Raw genomic sequence first — 22,342 nt, 5'->3', positions numbered from 1 at the left:
ATGTGATTACATGTGTCAAGTGTTTGAACAAAATACAGAGTTAGAAAGGGTCTAACTTTCTATAAATACTATAAGAATACGTTTTGATTTCTAAGTTAACCAAATGTTGCTGTCTAGATTTCTCCCTGTATCATTACCTGTGCCAGTTATTTCAGATTTTCTTTCATTATTATTGTCCATTTTGAGCAGTCACAATTTCAAGTTTAAACCCAAAATGCCATTTCGAGAAAAAAAAAGCTGAAATACTATTTTTGAGAAATGTGGAGATTTACGTTGTAGTTTCAAGTCAACCAACTGCCACGTCTGCTATACCCTCAAATAATTGTTCTGTCAGAGAAGGATGCAACAGGATCCTAAGAGCCTTCATCAGGAATTTGATGGGGATGTGTCGAACAAGCAACCTTCCGATTACAAGGTGAACTCCCAGCTCTTGAGCCACGATCGCCCACTATCGTTAAAAGGGAGTTCTTTCGTCCTGCTATTGCAAAGGGCTGTTTGAGATTTTCAGATTATTGGACTTCTTTCTCTTATTTTGCCAGGTATTTTTATTACTATACAAAGCTTTTTGAAATAACTATTGCTGTGAACTTGTGCTATGAAAACAAAATGTAACTAAATCTAAATTGACTTTAGACTAAATCTAAACATATAAAGCACATATAAAAAAGACAGATATTTCTCAATACTGCCACAATGAGTCAAAGCATATTTGCATTTCAAAAGCTGTAGTTCTGCATACTTGTAAGGTGATTTGACTGTGACGTTAGAATCTGCATCCAGCAGGAAGTGCTTCTGGGATACCTTCCCTATGGCTGTATTTATAGTAACCACAGGGAATCCCATCTGAAGCACCCAGGGACTCATAATTCGATCAACTGGATGAGGAAGTGAACCATTATTGTCTTTCACAGCCTGTACATTAAAAAAGTACCGAAAAGAATTCAGTTAAAAAAAACACCACAGGCATAATGATAATAAATTTAAGACAAAATGAAAATAAAATATAAGGCAAATACAAGTTTGCAGTAATAACATTTGTCAGCTACTGTGAAATTTAAAATTTGTGAAAGTTTTATTACTGTGTTGTTTTAATAGAACCTCTGCCCTTTGCAGAATCATATGGCAATACATGCAGATGATTTTGTGTCTGGCTGCACAGTCTGGTAGTGTGAGAAATTTCAAAATGCAATAAAATGTTAAAGAATTATGGTAATGTAAATGTAACTATCCTTTTTTAAAGAATATACCAAACAATCATGTTTTGTAACTGCAACAAAATGTCAAAGTCACATACAACCTTTGTAAATAAAAAAAGAAATCATCATTTTACCATCTGCAGATGATGCCACAAGTCATTCCCTACTGTATTACTGTATCCAAAGTGATTGAGGTAAGTCTGCAGAAAAAAGGAAAACAATCCAAAATTCGTAATTATCTGTGGCTCACCAATATTGGATAAGGTGATGTATCTAAAAGAAATATACAAAAACATACACTCAGTCCCTGGATGAAGACTGGCTCTGAGAGAAAGTCTGAAAGCATCCTCAACACTGCTGCACCCTGAGGAGGTAAAATTTTTGTTCAGTCTATCAATTACTCAGTTTATAATATAAAAAGAAAAATTACCACAATATATGATACAGTGTACAGAAGCTGAAAAACACTAGTTATTCAGGACATGTACATTTATCTCAAAGTGGTACTATTCCTGATCTTTCAGATCTACAGTGTCAGTATCTTCAGGGCTGTTTCTTATTTTGTATTCAATCATTACTGAATCGCTACCCCTCTCCGTGAATCGCTACCTTATTGTCCTGGAGGGGTTTGTGTGTCCAAGAGATTCCAGGGGCTATATTGTTGGCGGGGGGGGTTGCCCCCTGGTAGGGTTACCCATAACAAACTGGTCCTGGGTGAGGGACCAGACAAAAAGCCATTCAAAAGACCCCTATGAGTAGAACAGTTCACCCTGCCCGCGACAGGGTTACCAGGGCCCTGCCCTGGAGCCAAGCCCAGGTAGGGTGCCCAATGCCCAAGGGTGAGCTTCTGGTGGCTGGACCTTAGTCCATGGGAATCGGCCGGGCACAGCCTGAAAAACGGACATGGGCTCATCCTCCTGTAGGCCCACTACCCGCAGGAGAAGCCCTAGGAGTCGGTTGCAATGTGTGTTGGACAGCGGCCAGGAGCAGAGGCCCAGGCAGACCGATCCCTGACTACCTAAACTAGTGATTGGGACATGGAATGTCACCTACCTGGTGGGGAAGGAGCCTGAGTTAGTGTGTAAGGTTGAGAGTTACCGGCTAGATATAGTTGGGCGCTCCTCAACACACGGCTTGGGCTCTGGTACTAGTCTCCTGGAGAGGGGACTGTCTCAGTCTGGATTTGCCCTTGATGAGAGATGGCAGGCTGGGGTGGGTATCCTATTGTGTCCCCTTGGCTAGCTGCCGGTATGTCAGGGTTTCTCCTCACCCCATTTCACCCTCCCTGGACAAGAGGGCTTGTTCCCAGCGCCTTCAGGTTGGGAAACAGGTCCTGACTGTCATCTGTGCTTATGTAGTGAATGACAGTTCAGAGTAGCCAGCCTTCTTTGAGTCCCTGGGTGGGGTGCTTGAGGGGGGGGGGGGGGTACCTCTGGATTGGCAGACTGGGGTGGTGGTTGACATCTTTAAGAAGGGGGACCGCAAACTCACGGACACAAAAGCTGAACTCAAAATCTCTGCTTTATTGCAGGCTTCACAAAGAAACAGAACTAAACTGGGAAAGCTAAACTGAGGACCGAGGGAACACAGAGAAAGGCACACAGGTTCAGGGAAGAGACATTGACGACGCGACACTGAACTGAGGGAGACGTGGACATAAATACACAGAGGGTTAACGAGGGAAGTGGGAGCACACGGGGAACACAGGTGACACTGATAACCATAATGAGACACGGCAGGAGCAAACACAACACTGATGCACACTGACGGGAGACTATCAAAGTAAAACAGGAAGTACACAGAGGCAGACCGGGGGAGAGAGCGAGCAAGGGGAGAGCACAGACATAACGGGCTGGGGAAAACATGAAATAAAAAACACAAGGAGGGGAAACGAGGACTCACAGATACACAGAGGGGCACACAGGGAGTAAAGTCACGAGGGAAATCAAATAAGCAACATCTTAACAGAACAACCTACGAACCATGGCATAAATAAAGAACAAAATACAAAAACACACGAAAACTAAGAATGCTGGGTCAACATGACCCAGGATCATGACAGTTGGTCTATATAGCCGGCAATGAGTCGGACTCATTCCCGGTGGGTGATGGCCAGGACTGCCCTTTGCCACCATTTCTTTTTGTAATATATATGGACAGAATTTCTAGGTATAGCCAAATGGCGGAAGGCTTTCACTTTGGTCGTCTCAGAATCTCATCTCTGATTTCACAGATGATGTGGTTCTGTTGGCTTAATCGGGTGATGGCCTCTGACTCACACTGGAATGGTTCGCAGCCAGGTGTAAAGCAGTGGGAATGAGAATCAGCACCTCCAAATCTGAGGCCAAATCCTCTCTAGACCGTAGTTATTCAGTAGGGTGAGATATGTCAAGTTAAAAGAGACCTCAATTAATCTTCTACAATTAATCTTATTTAAACTACTTAGGTTTTATAAACTCAAAAGGCTAGATAAAGACAATTTGGGCATGTTTGCATACATAAATCTTATTCAATTAAGGATAATTAGCAGTTGATGAGTATTGATACTGTACGGTGTTGCAACTTCTGTACCTTGCTGTATGAGATGACATCAAATTGTTCACTGATTTGGTTAGGTAGGACAATACTGTCTTCGTTAGAGGACAGAGGATGAGAAGAGGTCAAGGCATCGACTGGAAAAACTTTATGAATCTCGTCAAGTACTATCAGGTCTCTCTGGGCAAACAGACAGACAGGAATGTTTTAAGAGGATTTTACACTATGACAACAATGCATGTAAGATCAGGTCCAAATGTAAAAGTCTGTTCTCACAACATTCCATGTGGGCTCAGCATGGTCTGCTCCTAGGTAAGCCACATATGAAGCAAAGCCTTCATTGAGCCAGACTTCATTCCACCAGCGCAGGGTCACCAGGTTACCAAACCACTGTACCAGACATGGCATGAATTAATTTGTTGAGTTATCAAGGAGCGAACAAATCAAAAGGCAAAACAGCTTACCATGTGTGCTAATTCATGGGCAATAATGGTGGCAGTCTTCTCTTTATTCCTACTGGAGGAAGTCTCAGGGTCATAAAGAAGATTGGTTTCCCTGTAGGTCACCAAACCCCAATTCTCCATTGCACCATAATAAAAGTCTGGTAGAGCAATTTGGTCTGTGAGGAAGAGAGCAGGTTTAATATAGGTTTAAGGGAATGCTTCAAGTTATCTTAAGAATGTAATTAAACAATTTGTTATAAGACACACAATTCCTTAATTCCCTCAACTGGTATAAACTGTTATGGTCTGTGAGTTTTGTTGTTGAGAGTTTTTAGTTTATGGCTTTGTGATTTTCTTTGTTTCTATAATTATAGTAAGAACTCTAATGGCTTTTGATTTTGTTTCTTTTGCCTCTTTTCTTGTAGTTTTACTTCGTTTGTGTCACTGCACTTAATTAGCTTCTTCTGTGTCTTGTTACCCTTATGATTCCACCCTTCATGTGAAACCACTGTGAGACCTTGTGGTTTCAACCAAAACCTTTGGTAATGAATTAATGAATTAATTGATTCATTCATTAAAATCCAGGTTGTGCTGATTTGCCTAGAGATTAAGTGGAAACTGGATTTATCTTCATTATAAATATGAACAATGTATGAAAAAAGATGCTTTTGAATATCATCTTTTGATGAAACCTCTTTTAAATGTTTCTATTAATTTATGCAAATTTGCAGGTTTACCATTTGCAACAAGACTTTTAATTCACTTTCATACAAGGGGTTAATAAACAATCATATCAATTCATCTGAAATTGTGCAGACAGACTCTCTCTCTGTAATTGTAGGTAAAAGAGCTCCCTCCCCCTCACCCAATATCCATCCAATAATTGGAAAAGCTAAAACACAAGTGAGGGCTGTTATAAAAGCAGGGTCACCTGATTTAGTTAGAGGGTAGGCAATGTTATAGTATGACTGGAAGAAGTCCAGTATGGGTCCAGTTACATTGAGAGCATAGTTTCCCTGTCCTAGGTCAATGGCCTTCCTTCGAGCCCAGATACGAATCTGAAACCAAAAACAAAACAACAACCACCTCTTTCACAAACGTTTTTGACACAGTTCTTCCAGTTTTGGAGCAAGTCAACCAAAGTACACAGACAGTTACCTGAGGGTCTTTTTGTGTGGTACTGATATATGTGTAGTCAGAGACAATGATGGCCAACAGATAGGTGGACATTTTCTTGGTGGGTTCAAACTTGGTTTTTGTCCAACTTACTCCATCAATGGTGATGTTAGCAATATCTGAAGAACACAACTAAAGTTATCAGTGACGTATCAAGGTTTTGGTAATGCTACTGTGTGCAACTTGGTTTGGTTTTTTTTGTTAAACACAAGCATGATGACTATCCATAAGAGACACACAAAATTTAAAATAGACACACACCCTGCCCATCAGGGTGACAAAAATACCATATTAGTCTTTTATGGCTACATCACATGAATCCAACAGAATTAAAACTAAAGTAGTCTAGCTGGGGAACGTTTTTCGAGCAGCTGGTCAAACTTTCTACAGATTCATGAACAAATATTTATATGAGTTATTCTGTTAAATTACTATTTAGTAAGGTTATAGGTTATTGATTCTGAAGCTCATAATTAATCTGATCAACACATGTAGTCTGGCCTTGTGTCCAGTGAAGCTAACTTTGATAAGTTTGCAGCTGTTTTTTCTGTATTTAGTATTCTGAATTTCATTTAACAACTTAAATTTCATAGCAGCACGATGAATTTTTATTTTTAAGTTTTAGAGATAAAGAGAGAAGCTGTATTAACAACAGACTTGTTTTGGCTACAGCATTTGGTCATTATGACAGAGCTTCACGATAGTAACTTTTTTCTTAATTGACATTTAGTTAAACACATGACTGCAAATTTCTCCATAGCACAAACTGTAGCACCAGGTCTAGGTTGTGTCTGGCAGTCATCTAAATTAGTTAGAATCTAAAGGGTTTATGCTTATGCCAAATGCATCACATGTATTCAACAGAATTAAAACTAAAATATTCTAATAAACACTTAGAACTGTGTTATTTGAACTGTGTGTCATGGTCCTGGGTCTTTAACCCAGTGTTTTGAGTTTATTTTGATTTCATGACTCTTTTCTTGCATGATAAAGATGATTTAAGTCTGTTTTATACCATTTAGTCTTGAGTTTAGTTCCTTTGTTGTCTCTCAGTTTATTTGTATTTCTGGTTTCCTTTCTTTTAGGTTCCTTTTGTCTTTGTCTTGTCCAGTGTCTCCAGTGAGAGTTAGTTGTGCCCTCTAGTTATTTATCTTTTTCCTCAGTCGTGTCTCTATTTGTTCTCTCTCTCTCTGTCTCTCATGTCTTTACCATCTCTAGTCCCCTGGCACTTGGTCATGTTTGTCTATCATGTGATTTGTGTTCTCTTCCATGGGCATTTTTGTGTATCTTGGCTCCTTGTCTCCGTCTCTGTCGTGTTTAACTTTGGTATTCCTTGTCTCATATGCATTGTGTTCAGTGTTGTTCCCCCTGTCTCATTATGTGTAGTTTGCTCCAGCTCTGTTCTCATGTCTGTCTACTTTCCCTAATCGCCCTCATGTTTATATATTGTCACAGCTGTCTACCAGCCTAAATAAAGGACTCAGATTCTGTTGTCTCCTGTGTCTACGCGTCTTTATTTGAATCCTCTTCTGTGCTCCTTATGATCTGCTGCTGCAGATCTTGACACTGTGTTTAGATGCACTGACCTCTTTCCATGCCATTTGAAAGGGCTACTGTTCCAGGCGGGTGAATGAGCGTTATATGGAAAATGGCTTTCAAAGCTGGCTCATCAAAACAAGGAAAGGTCTTCCTGGCATAAGTTGGATGCATCTGAGAGGTGGCAACTATCCTGTAAATGATCAAAAATTCCACACATGCAAATAGTGAGAGTGTAGAGGTTTAAAATGACACCAGTGAAACAAATCCAGCCATAGAAGGACACAAAGAGGACTTACTTTTGTAATCCATCTTCTTCATACTCACTTCTGTAAAACCCTGACAAGTCATCAGCTAGTTCTCCAGTGAACTCAGTGTACAGCTGATACTTCTGTCCTTGACGTAATTTACTTTTTAAGTTGATAACCAGATACTGTGTTTCTGGCTGCAGCCATGTTGATTTTATAATCAGAGCAGCTGCACCATCTGGAGAGAAAACAACACAAAACATATTTAACGGTCTCTCTGTATAATCTTCAAGAATGTAATAAAAACATACACACACACACACACACACACACACACACACACACACACACACACACACACATATAAAATCCCCTCTCGCCCCTGCAGGACTTCTTTATCCTTCAAGCTCAGGTGCTCTAACAGAGCTTGGCTCCTCCTAGGACTGCACTCTTCTGAACAGAGATCTCAGATGTTGTTCCTGGAACCTACTGGAGCCACTCACCTAGCTTGGAGGTCACAGCAACGAGTGCTCCATTACCTCTCAGACCTCCAATTCTGATATTAGGCATTTGGCACCCTGCTGTTATGTGCTGGATTGTGACAGGGCATTTTTACACAGCCTGTACCTGGGGTCTTGCCTCATGTGATAGACCCCAGCCTCTATAGATCTTGTACTTAGAGCTCGCTGTCTTTCAGTCCAGCTTTGTCCAGCCACTGATAGGATTTCTGGATATCAGCTACTTCCTCTATCTGCTGGTGGTACATGCCGTGCAGGGGCTTGTCCTTCCATAATGGTTCCTTCTCTTACTCCTCTTTCTTGGGTTTCTGCTATCTGAGGTATTCAATGAGCACATGGTCAGTCATGGCCATCTTTCTGATGGGCCAAAGATGTGGCTGTTGATTGTCTCATCCTGGACTGTGCCACTGACACTCACTAGTCGCGGGCTCCTTCCTTCCGCTTAGCGTACAGCCTCAGGGTGCTGGACTTGGGGTGAAGCTCTCCATGCATGGTCAGGAGCGTCTTCATCTTGATGTCAGTGGCTTCTATCTCCTCCTTTGACCAGCTTATTGTCCCAGCAGGGTCCCTGATCACGGACAGAGCGTTGGTGTTAATAGCCTGGATCTTGTTCCTACCATTCAGCTGACTCCTCAGGACTTGCCTGACCCTATGCAGGTACTTGGTGGTTGCAGCTTTGCTAGCAGCCTCTTTGTGGTTCCCATTTGCCTGTGGGATTCCCAGGTACTTGTTTCTGTCCTCATTGCCGGGGACTGCAATGTTGCCTTCTGGTAGTTTAATCCCTTCAGTTCTGAGTACCTTCCCTCTCTTCGTTACCATCCGACTACACCTCCCTAATCCGAATGACATTCCGATATTCTTGCTGTATATCCTGGTGGTGTGGATCAGTGAATCATACAGCATCCACATAGAGGTGGTTGAGAATTGCTCTGTTCCGTAGTCGGTATCCATAGCCAGTCTTGTCATTTATCTCACTGAGGGGGTTCAGGCCTTTGCAGAACAGCAGTGGGGACAGAGCATCTCCTTGGTAGATCCCGCACTTGATGGCAACCTGTGCTATGGGCTTGAACTTGGCCTCTAGTGTTTTATGCCACATCCCCATCGAGTTGCTAACGTAGCCTCTTAGGGTCCTGTTGATCTTGTACAATTCTAGGCATTCCAGGATCCAGGTGTGGAGTCATAGGCCTTCTTGTAATCAATCCAGGCAGTGCAAGGTTGGTCAGCCTAGTCTTGCAGTCTCAGGCAACTGCTCTATCTACTAGTAGCTGGTGTTTCGCTCCTCTGGTATTCCTGCAAATGCCTTTCTGTGCCCCGCTCATGTATTGTGCCATGTGCCTATTCATCTTAGCCGCTATGATGCCTGACAGGAGCATCCATGTGGTACTGAGGTGGGTTATTGGCTGGTAGTTGGATGGGACCGGTCCCTTCTGGTGTCCTTGGGGATCAGGACTGTCTGGCCTACAGTTAGCCATTCTGGGTGTCTCTCATCGACTAGCAGCTGGTTCATTTGTACTGCCAGATCCTTATGGAGTGCAGTCAGCTTAGGGTTAGGACACACACACACACACACACACACACACACACACACACACATCCACCCCCGTTTGCACACTTTGGCTATAGGGCTTTGGAGCGTGATGTCACTGGAGGTGGGCCACGCCCCCTTCCGCCATGACAGTAGGCTAGACACAGGATACAGCTTCAGCTATGGTTCGTACGTGTTGTGTTATCAGTTGCAACGTTTGATCACACGATCGTGAAGGCAAGAAGCTGGATAATGGGCTCTTTTAATCGTTTTTCAACCTGGAGGCAACGTGAGGGATCCCATGTATCCGATATTACTAAACAAAGACGTCAGGCTTGCATTGCAGTGGTGAGACGAGCGGATCGAGTTCTGTGCAATCCCCAGCTTTTTGTTGGTTTGGTCTCTGCATCTTCTTTCCGGTGAGTTCTAAATTAATTCATATCACTATTAAAATGCTTTTAGTGTTATTTTCAATGTGCTGAGGTCATAGATAATGAGATAAAACATGCTAATGTGTGATGCTGCAGATTGAACCACGTCATGTCATCATGTCGATTGAGTAGCTTATGATTTAGCATTATTGCAGGCAAACCAGTATATGAAATGGATGTAACAAATCCAGACTGGGCACCAACACTGCTCATGGGCCTCTAAAAACATACTAAATTGCTCTCATTGTACACTAATCCGCACATAACTTCCAGATGAATCACACACCTGTCATGTGCACTAATTTTATCTTACAGGCTTTTATGCAGCTGCAGAGTCTGAAGGTGTGCCCCGTGCAGAAGTAATCGATGAAGATCTGACAGAAGAACAACAACAAAATTACAATGTCATAGCTGTGGACAGCAGTTGTGTTGCACAAGTGGAGGTTGAGGTACCACCTGTAAATGTGGACAGTGGTGATCGGACAGACAGCATCACAGAAGCTAAAGGGCAGACGAAGCATTGTGTGTGCAATGAACAGGGTAGAGCAGAAATAAACACAACACTGCTTGATAAGATTGTTAAGGTTTGCTATGTTTTGGTGAATATGTGCCCCAGTGTGGTTGTCAAACCAGCGCCAAATGAAACTTGCTCTTGTTGAGTATTCATAAAGCTGTTGTGTTGCATGTGTAGTTCATTGTAAATAATTGTACTTTGTGTGAAGTAGTTTCAATAAAACAGAAAAGAATAGTATACATGTTTGTTTTTTTTTATTCTTGATCTTATCACATGTACTTAGCAAGTACATAAAAATGAAATGCAAACTATTTACATGGCAACACACAGCTGGCATCAATCTTGAACCACAAAATGAAACACAGGCTATTTAGAGCAGCACATTGTTTGGAGAAGTATTTCCCAACAAGTTCAGGAAGACACACTTTAAGAAAGAAGTCTTGTGCTTGCTTTAAACGTGGTTCCCGGAAATCCACATCAGGGAAGATGCGTATGACAGAAGGTCTCTCTGTGTCCACACAACGAGGTCACAGTGCAGTTTCATTCAGTCGTTGTGAGTGCAGTACCTGAAACACACAAAAACCACTTTTAATAAAAGGTCTGTAATGAACCAAGCCTAATATAGATGGGTTGGCTGTACGTGCAAATCAAAAACTGTAACAAGGAAGTTGTTTAGAAAGTTATCATGGTTTTTGCAATTTTTTGAAAGTACCGTCTCTTGGCGTCTGGGCGCAATCGGTCGCGATACAGCCCTTTGTCTGTGGAGTCAGCGCATACACAGCAAACCAGTTTAAGAATTATGCTTATTATTATTATTAATAAGAACCTTCAGACTCTGCAGCTGCATAATAAAAGCCTGTAAGATAAAATTAGTGCACATGACAGGTGTGTGATTCATCTGGAAGTTATGTGCGGATTAGTGTACAATGAGAGCAATTTAGTATGTTTTTAGAGGCCCATGAGCAGTGTTGGTGCCCAGTCTGGATTTGTTACATCCATTTCATATACTGGTTTGCCTGCAATAATGCTAAATCATAAGCTACTCAATCGACATGATGACATGACGTGGTTCTGCAGCATCACACATTAGCATGTTTTATCTCATTATCTATGACCTCAGCACATTGAAAATAACACTAAAAGCATTTTAATAGTGATATGAATTAATTTAGAACTCACCGGAAAGAAGATGCAGAGACCAAACCAACAAAAAGCTGGGGATTGCACAGAACTCGATCCGCTCGTCTCACCGCTGCAATGCAAGCCTGACGTCTTTGTTTAGTAATATCGGATACATGGGATCCCTCACGTTGCCTCCAGGATGGAAAACGATGAAAAGAGAGCCCATTATCCAGCTTCTTGCCTTCACGATCGTGTGATCAAACGTTGCAACTGATAACACAACACGTACGAACCATAGCTGAAGCTGAATCCTGCGTCTAGCCTACTGTCATGGCGGAAAGGGGGCGTGGCCCACCTCCAGTGACATCAACTCCAAAGCCCTATAGTGATTAGGCAGAGGATCAATAGGGGGTCCACAGCCCTCTTAGGGACACTCCCAATAGAGATTGACAGACCACGTGACTTTCGCGCATTGCATGCCGGGAGGTGGTGGAAAAACATTCAAAGTACCGCATTAAATGCAAGCATTTGCAGCACCGCAAAACGTTTATTCTCCGGTTCCAATACCGTCTTGCTTTTTCTTTCCTCACCAAAAAAGGAATGTACAAAACGAAGGAGAACAATGCCGGACCGTACAAAGACAGACTCGATGAAAAGGCAAAGAAAAGATACGAGGAAAAATATCAAAGGAGTGAAAGGGTCAGACCCTTACGAGCACACAGAGTGAACAAAAGACATTAGCGTGCTGCCCAACTTTCAACATGCTCAGATTTATAATTATATGGTTCTTGGAGTGAGTGCATACACTCATGAAGTTTAGTAACTTCAGGTCATTGCAACAAGCCCAGGTACACTTTACCGACGGATGGGTACAGGACCTTGAAATGCACTGTGTAGAACGAAAGACCATCGTACAAACAAAGGTAAGTTTACCAGTCTCACAAATCGTCTTCATAAATACACATTCGTTAACCGTTTATTAATATAACCTTTGAGCTCAACGGTAATTAATTAGTAGTGGAAATAATTTCTGGTACGCATTACAGAAATATAGCAGTGACAATAATATTGTATGTTGTAATCGCACTGGACAATTAGTGATACAAAACAACTGTTTTATCCCGTGAATAAAAGTATATGTTTTTGTCAATGTACCGTGGTAATAACAGAAGCGAAACGCAATATTGTGTCAGGACAATTCACTATTTATGCACAATAAATAAAGGAGCATAGCGCGACAATTTCTGTTCAGCGCCAGACTTGCTTGTAACCTATATCACCAATTATGTTATGAAAAATGACGTATTAACTACTTCTAAACACTGACCTTTGTGGGAATGCTTGGAGCAGACTAACATGTGAGCTGGAGTGTTCTGAGACGTTATATTTGGTATATCCAGACCATCCGTCGGCTCTTACTTCGGAAACATGGCTTAAAAAATTTCTCTTCAACGACGTAATCCGATAAAAAAAAAACGCTCTCTTTATCCATCGGCTTCCCGTGGCTGTCATGCGACCGGCTATTGCAGTTAATAATACAACAGCTTCTTGCCATTTTTTGGGTTTCTTTTTATCACTGTGTAACTGAGTTCAATTGAAAGCCTGCGTGCGCTAGTACCTCTTGCCACAAGTTCCCAGAATCCTTTGCGGTTTTACCCCTGAATGACGTCACATTTTCAATCTCTATAGGGCTTGCTCTTAGATCTGAAGAAGCTTCTCGGATGAGAGCTGAAACGTCTTCAAGAAACTTAAAGAAGTCCAGACGCAGCTCCTTAGACTACAATGACCTGAATGACTGAGAACCTTCACAAACAAAAGCTAAACGTGCATAAATGAGTTTTTTCTTCAAAAATTTGATTTTTTAAAATGTGTTATCCTACAGCAACACTTAATTTGTTAATATCAGAAAGGTTATAATATCTTTGAAAACATCTGTAACTCAATACATCTTCTGCTGCTCTCACAATTTTATGTATGCAATAGTATTAACTGCAGAACTAGCAAAATGATTTCTGAGATCCTAATAAAGTTAAGAATTGTTACTTTACTTTGTATCAGGACTTTGATGGTACCTGCAGTGGTGACACTGGCCATGTGTTTGTTGTTTTGCCCGGTGTAGCTCAGTTGACTGGAATGAATCAGTATCAAATTTGTTTCTTTCACACACTCAAACTGCACAGTGGACTGGCCTGAAACACATGAAAAAAGAAAAATGCGAACTTATATTAATGCAACCTCCATTGCAGCGATAGTTTAACACAGGCACCAATGAAATCTTTGAGGAAATAAAAGTATAGTAGAGAAACCTAAATGCAGATACAGAGAAAACAAATCACTAATAACAGTGAATAAAACATTTGAAGGTAACTCTTTATAATAATGACAAACTATTAAGGCATCCCCTAAAAGTTTCTTCTGTTCATCTGGACGTCCCGAATCAACTTTTTGGGATTTCTTTACCTGGATGATTGATCATGTATCAAGACTATTAAGCATTAGTAAGGTAATAGTAAGTGTGGGGGCTGGGGTGCTTGTGGTGGCAGAGGTTGGCTCCTGGCTAGGTGGCTGGCCTGATCTGGGCGGGGCCAGGTGATAGGTCTGAGGTCCCGGTGCCTGTGGTCGTCTAGTCTCTGGCTGGGTCTCTCCTTTTGATGTGTTGGTCTGGCCACCTCACCATGTAGTGTGGGTCAGCTCACGTTGAGATGTCTGATCTGTGCCTCCAGGACTCATGGGTACCCGTAGGCCAATTGGGTGGGGTGTCCAGGAAAGGGAGCAACTGTTGCCGGGTGCAGCTTGTCTTGGACTCCAGTCTACTGTTTGTGTTGAGGGTTCTGCCCCGGACTACTTGGTGTTCCAGGGGTGATGACATTGTGGGCCCCAGGCCGACTTCTTCCTGTACCGTGGTGGGATGTGGGGAGTGGGGATGCCTACTGAGCTAGCTGTTTGCTGCTCCTTCCATGACAACCCATCTGGGCATCCTCCTTCTCCTGCTGGGATGCGTTCAGGGATGTTGCGAAGATGTGTTGCCTTACTTTTTGGTTTACATTTTATGAATATTACTGCTACATTACTGTGTCTGCACATTACTGTTATAGATTTGTATGAGCTTTATATATTTTAGGGTAAGTTGACCTGCAGCATTACATTGTATTTTAAGGATGACATGTGTCTGTATCATCTCTCCTGTTAGACCAATTTACCCATTAAGCATCAGCCTTTTTAATGCTGTGATATATTTTCCCTCTTAAGAAAACGGCACAATTTTCTCATCCAATAAAAAAAATATTATCTACAAATTTACCCTTTAATTTTATCTCAAACATCACATCTCAACCTATTGTTACCGTAGTATAACCTTGTGATGCTTACTGAAGATAACTGCAAAACACAATGTTACATGTGAGTGAAGATAACTACAAATCAGCATTTATAATTACACACATTAATGACTATTTGCAAGAACAGATAAGCCTTATTTTTCAAAATAAACATGCCTGTCATACACCACAACCATCTCTGCTGCTGGTGTAACTATGTGACTTCTTGTATCAAAAGTGCTTGGTCATTCACTTTGAATACTTTCAGAGGAGTTCTAATTCCGCAAGTTTTTTTTTCCATGCTAATATATTTCACTTGTTAGCATTGTGTTAATGGTCTAGTTTGCTAGCTTGCTAAGCATACTACCATGTGCTCAGATGTTATACATATTTGTGTGAATAATGCACATGATCATTGCCACTTTATAACCACATACTGACATATCAACTTCATACAGTGCATAGGAAAAACATACTCAGACAGCTTATCTGATGTGGCTTGGCTCTTTTGGTGCTGATTACAACACACTCTAGGGTCCTCTTTCTAGACATGTATGCATGATGGGAATGACATTCTGACCATCCAATGTGTGTTGTAATTAAAATGTTCTTTGAAAATGTGTTGCAGCAATTTTGGCAAATTAATGGCTTTTCTGTAACTGCACTACACTATATTATGGGGATAATATTTATTAATATTTATACAAGGCCACTACATTCCTGCATTTTCTCTCTCTCTCTCTCTCTCTCTCTCTCTCTCTCTCTCTCTCACACACACACACACACACACACACACACACACTAATAACCATGGAACCAATGACTTGTAGTGATTCAAACAGGATTTGAATAGGATTTGAATTTCAATACAGATTGATATTCCCTATCCCACTTTTGCTGAAATAAAGGACCTAAACACCATTTCAACCACTATGAAGAACAGATAATTAATACAAAATGATAGTCAATGCACTGTCAGTCTTCATATTATACACCTTACTTTAGGGCACAGGGAACTATTTGTACAGTAAGGTTTTACTCACCTGTGAAAATGTAGAGACCATTGTTTGGGTCTGGACTGAGACGAGGCCATAAGGTGATGTTGTAGTACTCAGGAATCACATCCATGGGGAGACGGTAGCTTAGGAGAATAAGCCCAAAAATAATAGGACTTATTTCAGACTTTACTATCCAGCTTGTGTTATTTATATTTGATCTTTTACAAATGTTTGTCCTAGAAGTTGATGTGTTACAAGCAGAAAAAATGATTGCGCATCAGTATTTGAGCAAGTTTCAAAATGGCAAATTGTGATAGCTAGACGACTGGGTCAGAGTATCTCCAAAACTGGAGCTGTTGTGGGACAAGACCACAAGACAGGGTCATGGATGGTCAAGGCTAATTAATCCATGTTGTGAAGGCTTGCCCGTATTGTCTGATCCAGTAGGCTCAAATTACCAAAAGGATAATGCTGGTTCTGATAAAAAGGTGTTAGAATACATGGCGCATCACAGTTGTTTTCCCGTTTTTGTAGCAAAAAGGGAACCAATGCAATATTAGGGAAGTGATCATGATATTATTCCTGTTCAGTATGTCTAAATAACAGAAATATTTAAAAAAAACATATATATACCTCAAACAGTAAAGGACCATAAACAAACATTTAAATAGACTAGGTTGCAGTAATTATATGGTCCGTGGTTATAAAATGGTAATAAAAACAATAAAAGGAATGTTTTTGCCAATTAATATCCTACCTGTCCCAAGGAGCTGTGACATCACCATGATCTGTCAGGGCAAGAGTCCACAATGTGACAATGATTGCTATGGAGACCAAGGCTAAGATTACACACAAAACACACAGAGTACTGACTCTGCAGGTTTTTCCCATTGCAAAGATGTCCTACAGATAGATGTGAACAAAATGGCAGAGTGGAAAAAGTCCAGTTGTTGAATAAACCCTGATCTCAGTCTTCAGTGGCAGTTCAGTTGTGAATTAGCAAAGCCCTGTTTAAACTGAGCTTGTCTGGTTTGCTGAATCTCCTATGAATGACAAAGAGAGGTGACTATCAGCATTTAACTACGACCTCCCCTTCTGCCACAATCAAGTCCTCTCAATGTGTGAAATAAATGGATTATATATTAGGTTGACACTTGTGGGAATTGTGCTGCTGTTGACGATGACTTTCTATTTTGTAGTAGTAAATTGCACAATAATGTTTTACAGCCTGTTTACATATCAGTCATAAAACACTGCATGTCCAATGAGAATTCACACCTTGGATAACATAAAGATTCTTATCATCTCTGACTCAGTGTTCAGGGGTCAAACCTTGTAAGATACTGACAACACAAAGGCCCATTACCAGTTATCACTCTTAGCCCTATCTCTTGGTTTTCAAGGCTGACATTTAGAGTTGGGAAATTTGAACGGCGAGATGGTGCAGTATACTGCGTCACAGCTGGTAGCCACCCCAGTTTCCTCCCAAAGACATACATGTTAGCTTAACTATTAATTCTTAACTCACCATTAATGTGAGGTAGATAATGTGGTTAAGCCGTATAGAATGTATGGTCAAAGAAGCTGTTTGTGAGTCTGGAGGTGCAGGACCTGAGTGACCTGTATGTGCTGACCCGAGGCAGCGGGTCAGTACATACAGGTGGTGGGCAGGGTGCAAGGTGTCACCCGTGATGGCCCTGGTTTTCCTGAGACTGGAGGAGCTGGCGATCATTGGCTGCCTAAAGGGGTGGTAGCCACTGATTTTTTGGCAGTAAATTACCCTCTGCACAGCCTTCCTGTTCTCAGTAGTGGCACTGATTTAGACACATGTCTATATAGAACAAGTAATGCTGGTTTAAACAGCATGTTTTCTTTTTGTTGTTATTGTTATTGATTTTGGTCACTTAGGAATGGTTCTCAGGTGGCATCACTCGTCACTTTTCATGTCTTTTCTTTCGTCCTTGCACACCCAGTAAAATGTTGGATCCAGGGAAGTGGCTAAAAATTGCTAATCAACTAAATGACTTACAGGTGTGCTTTGCACACACTTCTACAGTTTTTTACTAGCTCTTATAACAGCTCTCTGTGCTTGGAGAGAAATTGAGTTAAACTGTAGCAGCGACAGAAAATGTATTTGTTTACAATTTGAAAAATAAAGTTTGCCAAATTAATTATCAGTAGTTGTTATTTGCTGTGGAGCAGTTGAAATAAAGACAAGTGTTATTGTGTTACTTTGATGTTAAAGGAATATTTTAAACCAGAGGATTCCAAGACAAGTTCTCAAGGCTCTGCAAACCAGTCCCAGTAATCTATTGTACAGTATCACTTAGCTTCTATGATTTAAAAAAAAAATCATTATAATGGGAAGCACACATCATTCCTAAGAAAAAGATAAAATTGTTTCTTAGTCAACTGAGTAAACTTAATTTTATAAAATGTGCACAAATATAAAATGCCTTTATGTTGTTGGCAGTGAGTGCGCATCACTCACTGGTGTACAGCTGTACACGGCTTCAGTTATGTCTGTTGTAGATCCATCGCTCTGGCCTCCGGTCCTGGGTCTTAAGACCACAGGGAAACACCACACGTCTATCTGCTGTTTGTTCTCACTGCTTAAATATTTTTTTGTACAATAATCAAATAATAATCAAATATTTACATTTGTGTAGTTATTTTTATTTCTAAATCAAAAAATCAATATGAAAGAACTGATCTGTGCTACACATCAGTCTTTTTTAAACTGCAGTTTACCTACAGCTGTTATTTCTATTGTGCAGCGGTGGATGTGCTGATTTATCACTAAGCTTCACTTTAATACTGAAAAACATTCAAGAATTCTAGAGCATGTTTTGAAGCACTCCCATTCAGTCATGTATGTGCAGTTATTGCACATGTGTTTGCTGCAGTCTGGACAATTTTTTGTTGGGAGGTTTTATTGTCAGTAATTTGGCCAAAGTTATAATTGCCAGATTCTGTCGTGCATTTCCTTTTCTGATTCTCGTTTTGAGATTTTTGTTTTTTTAAATGTTTTAAATCATAGAAGCTCTGTAATACTGAACAGATTAATGGGACAGCATTGCAGAGACTTCCAAATTTGCCTTAGAATCCTCTGGTTTAAAATATTTCTACAACATTAAATTCAAACTGAAAATGCAGACCATAAGATAACCCTATATGCTGATGATGTAATACTTTTCCTTGGGAACTCACAAATCTCTCTTCTGAATATGATCACACTTATAGATAAGTTCTCATCTATATCACAATACTTCATCAACTGGAATACGTATAAATTTTTCTGCCTGGTTTTCAGATTTGGCAGGGTTGAATCACATTCCTCAACTAAAAATAGTAGAGGATGATCTCACATGTTGGAATACTTGTATGAATCACAGAGAGGGTAGCCAAAATTAATATGATGGTTATGACTATAATCAACTACTTGTTTCCACTGATCCCAAATAAACCCTCTGTTGATTGGTGTAGGTCACTAGATCTTCAATAATTTAAAATTTAAAATCAAAACACAATTTGTATATTACTAAGTTTTTAGACTCAGTTGGTCTAAAAAACACTTGGTCCCCACTGACCAGTTCCATTGCTTAATGGGGGTGGTCAGCTTTAGTCTTGTCTCTCCACATACCTAGTAGGGGTATAGTGGATATATTGGGCAAAGGAGGCTGTACAGGGAGTGCAGAATTATTAGGCAAATGAGTATTTTGTCCACATCATCCTCTTCATGCATGTTGTCTTACTCCAAGCTGTATAGGCTCGAAAGCCTACTACCAATTAAGCATATTAGGTGATGTGCATCTCTGTAATGAGAAGGGGTGTGGTCTAATGACATCAACATCCTATATCAGGTGTGCATAATTATTAGGCAACTTCCTTTCCTTTGGCAAAATGGGTCAAAAGAAGGACTTGACAGGCTCAGAAAAGTCAAAAATAGTGAGATATCTTGCAGAGGGATGCAGCAGTCTTAAAATTGCAAAGCTTCTGAAGCGTGATCATCGAACAATCAAGCGTTTCATTCAAAATAGTCAACAGGGTCGCAAGAAGCGTGTGGAAAAACCAAGGCGCAAAATAACTGCCCATGAACTGAGAAAAGTCAAGCGTGCAGCTGCCAAGATGCCACTTGCCACCAGTTTGGCCATATTTCAGAGCTGCAACATCACTGGAGTGCCCAAAAGCACAAGGTGTGCAATACTCAGAGACATGGCCAAGGTAAGAAAGGCTGAAAGACGACCACCACTGAACAAGACACACAAGCTGAAACGTCAAGACTGGGCCAAGAAATATCTCAAGACTGATTTTTCTAAGGTTTTATGGACTGATGAAATGAGAGTGAGTCTTGATGGGCCAGATGGATGGGCCCGTGGCTGGACTGGTAAAGGGCAGAGAGCTCCAGTCCCACTCAGACGCCAGCAAGGTGGAGGTGGAGTACCGGTTTGGGCTGGTATCATCAAAGATGAGCTTGTGGGGCCTTTTCGGGTTGAGGATGGAGTCAAGCTCAACTCCCAGTCCTACTGCCAGTTTCTGGAAGACACCTTCTTCAAGCAGTGGTACAGGAAGAAGTCTGCATCCTTCAAGAAAAACATGATTTTCATGCAGGACAATGCTCCATCACACGCGTCCAAGCACTCCACAGCGTGGCTGGCAAGAAAGGGTATAAAAGAAGAAAAACTAATGACATGGCCTCCTTGTTCACCTGATCTGAACCCCATTGAGAACCTGTGGTCCATCATCAAATGTGAGATTTACAAGGAGGGAAAACAGTACACCTCTCTGAACAGTGTCTGGGAGGCTGTGGTTGCTGCTGCACGCAATGTTGATGGTGAACAGATCAAAACACTGACAGAATCCATGGATGGCAGGCTTTTGAGTGTCCTTGCAAAGAAAGGTGGCTATATTGGTCGCTGATTTGTTTTTGTTTTGTTTTTGAATGTCAGAAATGTATATTTGTGAATGTGGAGATGTTATATTGGTTTCACTGGTAAAAATAAATAATTGTTTTTTGTTAAGTTGCCTAATAATTATGCACAGTAATAGTCACCTGCACACACAGATATCCCCCTAAAATAGCTAAAACTAAAAACAAACTAAAAACTACTTCCAAAAACATTCAGCTTTGATATTAATGAGTTTTTGGGTTCATTGAGAACATGGTTGTTGTTCAATAATAAAATTATTCCTCAAAAATACAACTTGCCTAATAATTCTGCACTCCCTGTATACAGAAATGTAAGACAGGAGGAAAGGAGGAAGACCACTGAGAAGATTTATAGATTTATTGAAGAAGGGCTAGGATAACAGAGGAGGATACTGGGGATAAGGAACAGCTACTTCTTTTGGTCACTGTCTGTAGGGGACACCATAGCAGACCAACTGCACTCCATATCATCATAAGTGCCAAGTTTTGGTAGAATAATTTAGTAAAGAATAAATTATATTGCATACACTATGTTAGTGTAGTCATCAAGTCATTACTGAGGCTGACTTTGACCTTAGAGGTTTCAAGCAAGCTAAGATTTGCCATTTATTTGTAACTTAGCTAAGCTGCATCAGCTATCTCTTTTTATGGGATATCCAGGCCTCTTATATCTTTAGCATATGTCTGTTGGAGTATATCTAAGATATATTTTATTTGGGTTAAAACTAATTGATTTCTGTCATCTAGTTTCATAGATAGACATCCCATGTATCATTTGCATAACAATGGAAATGCCTAAGTGACGCGTGTAAAATGTAAAGTGTACATGCAGAAATAACTAAACTGTATCTAATTTTTTACTGTACGGTAGTCAGTAAAAAATTAGATACGGTTTTTTACGGTAGTGTCATGTTTGCTGTGTGGCAGGCAGGATGCAGGACCCAAGTGCAGGACTCACAGATAACAAAAGAGTGAACTAAAGGAGGCAGCTTTATTTAGGCTGTAAAAACTCAAACATACAGAAAACCACACCGAAAGCGAGGAACTAGAAATATGAACAAAATTCAAAAGACTAAGACACTGGGAAGCTAAGGAGCTAAACTGGGAAACAGCTAGGAAACTACGAGGAGCAAGGAGGGGAAAAAAGACATAGGGTGGTGCAATGCGACAACAAGCAGGGGAAGACTGAGAACTAAAATACACAGGTAGGATCACGAGAGGATGGGAGACAGGTGGAAACACAGCTGGGACTAATCAGACATAATGAGACGAGAGAAAGCAAAACTAGATACACTGACGTAGGACAAGGACTATCAAAATAAAACAGGAAACACACAGACTGAAACTCAGACTCAGGATACACAACCTTAACACAGTAACTGGGGAGAACTGTTCATAAACAAACTCACAAAGAACCAAACTAAACACAGAACATGAGAACTAGAAACAAAACAGTGGAAAATGAGCACTAAAACACTAAGAAACTGGAAACGTGGAACTAACAGAAAGCAGTAGCACAGGTAGACTTCACACATGCTAAGATAACTACTAAGGGGGGAAGGAATACAATCACTAAGAACGTATGAAAACCAAAACTATGAACAACAATAATCAAATAATATATTATAGTCTGAAACACAAATACTGTGTTGTGACAGGTAGAGGATATCTCCTTCACAAACATGGTACAAATTTGATTTGATTTGTGGATGACACAAAAGAAGTTGACCTGCTGTGATGCCGCAGAAGATAGTACTAATATGCAAAGTTAAAGCTTGACAATTTACATTTCTCTTATTTAGAAGATTCAGTTCCAGAATGCAGCCATTTTAGTTAGCTGATTTCTATCTGAG

General features: G+C 40.7%; 1 protein-coding gene across 1 annotated transcript in view; it reads right to left on the bottom strand.

The window, feature by feature from the left end:
- Positions 1-16,662, bottom strand: part of LOC100707734 (aminopeptidase N) — a 34,148-nt gene extending 17,486 nt beyond the window's left edge. Inside the window, exons 1-13 of the mRNA XM_005454259.4 lie at positions 16,317-16,662; positions 15,605-15,702; positions 13,317-13,433; positions 7,186-7,372; positions 6,937-7,079; positions 5,333-5,469; positions 5,106-5,232; positions 4,196-4,350; positions 4,008-4,121; positions 3,768-3,911; positions 1,495-1,560; positions 1,331-1,396; positions 740-912 (exon numbers count right to left, since the gene is read on the bottom strand). Of these exons, the coding sequence (XP_005454316.1) occupies positions 740-912; positions 1,331-1,396; positions 1,495-1,560; positions 3,768-3,911; positions 4,008-4,121; positions 4,196-4,350; positions 5,106-5,232; positions 5,333-5,469; positions 6,937-7,079; positions 7,186-7,372; positions 13,317-13,433; positions 15,605-15,702; positions 16,317-16,450 (1,661 nt within the window). The 5' untranslated portion in view covers positions 16,451-16,662. The remainder of the gene's footprint in view (positions 1-739; positions 913-1,330; positions 1,397-1,494; positions 1,561-3,767; positions 3,912-4,007; positions 4,122-4,195; positions 4,351-5,105; positions 5,233-5,332; positions 5,470-6,936; positions 7,080-7,185; positions 7,373-13,316; positions 13,434-15,604; positions 15,703-16,316) is intronic.
- Between the last annotated feature and the right edge of the window lie 5,680 nt (positions 16,663-22,342).

The sequence above is a fragment of the Oreochromis niloticus genome, linkage group LG7 (assembly GCF_001858045.2).
Source record: "Oreochromis niloticus isolate F11D_XX linkage group LG7, O_niloticus_UMD_NMBU, whole genome shotgun sequence".
Classification (NCBI taxonomy): domain Eukaryota; kingdom Metazoa; phylum Chordata; class Actinopteri; order Cichliformes; family Cichlidae; genus Oreochromis; species Oreochromis niloticus.
This window is presented reverse-complemented; position numbering and strand designations above follow the sequence as displayed.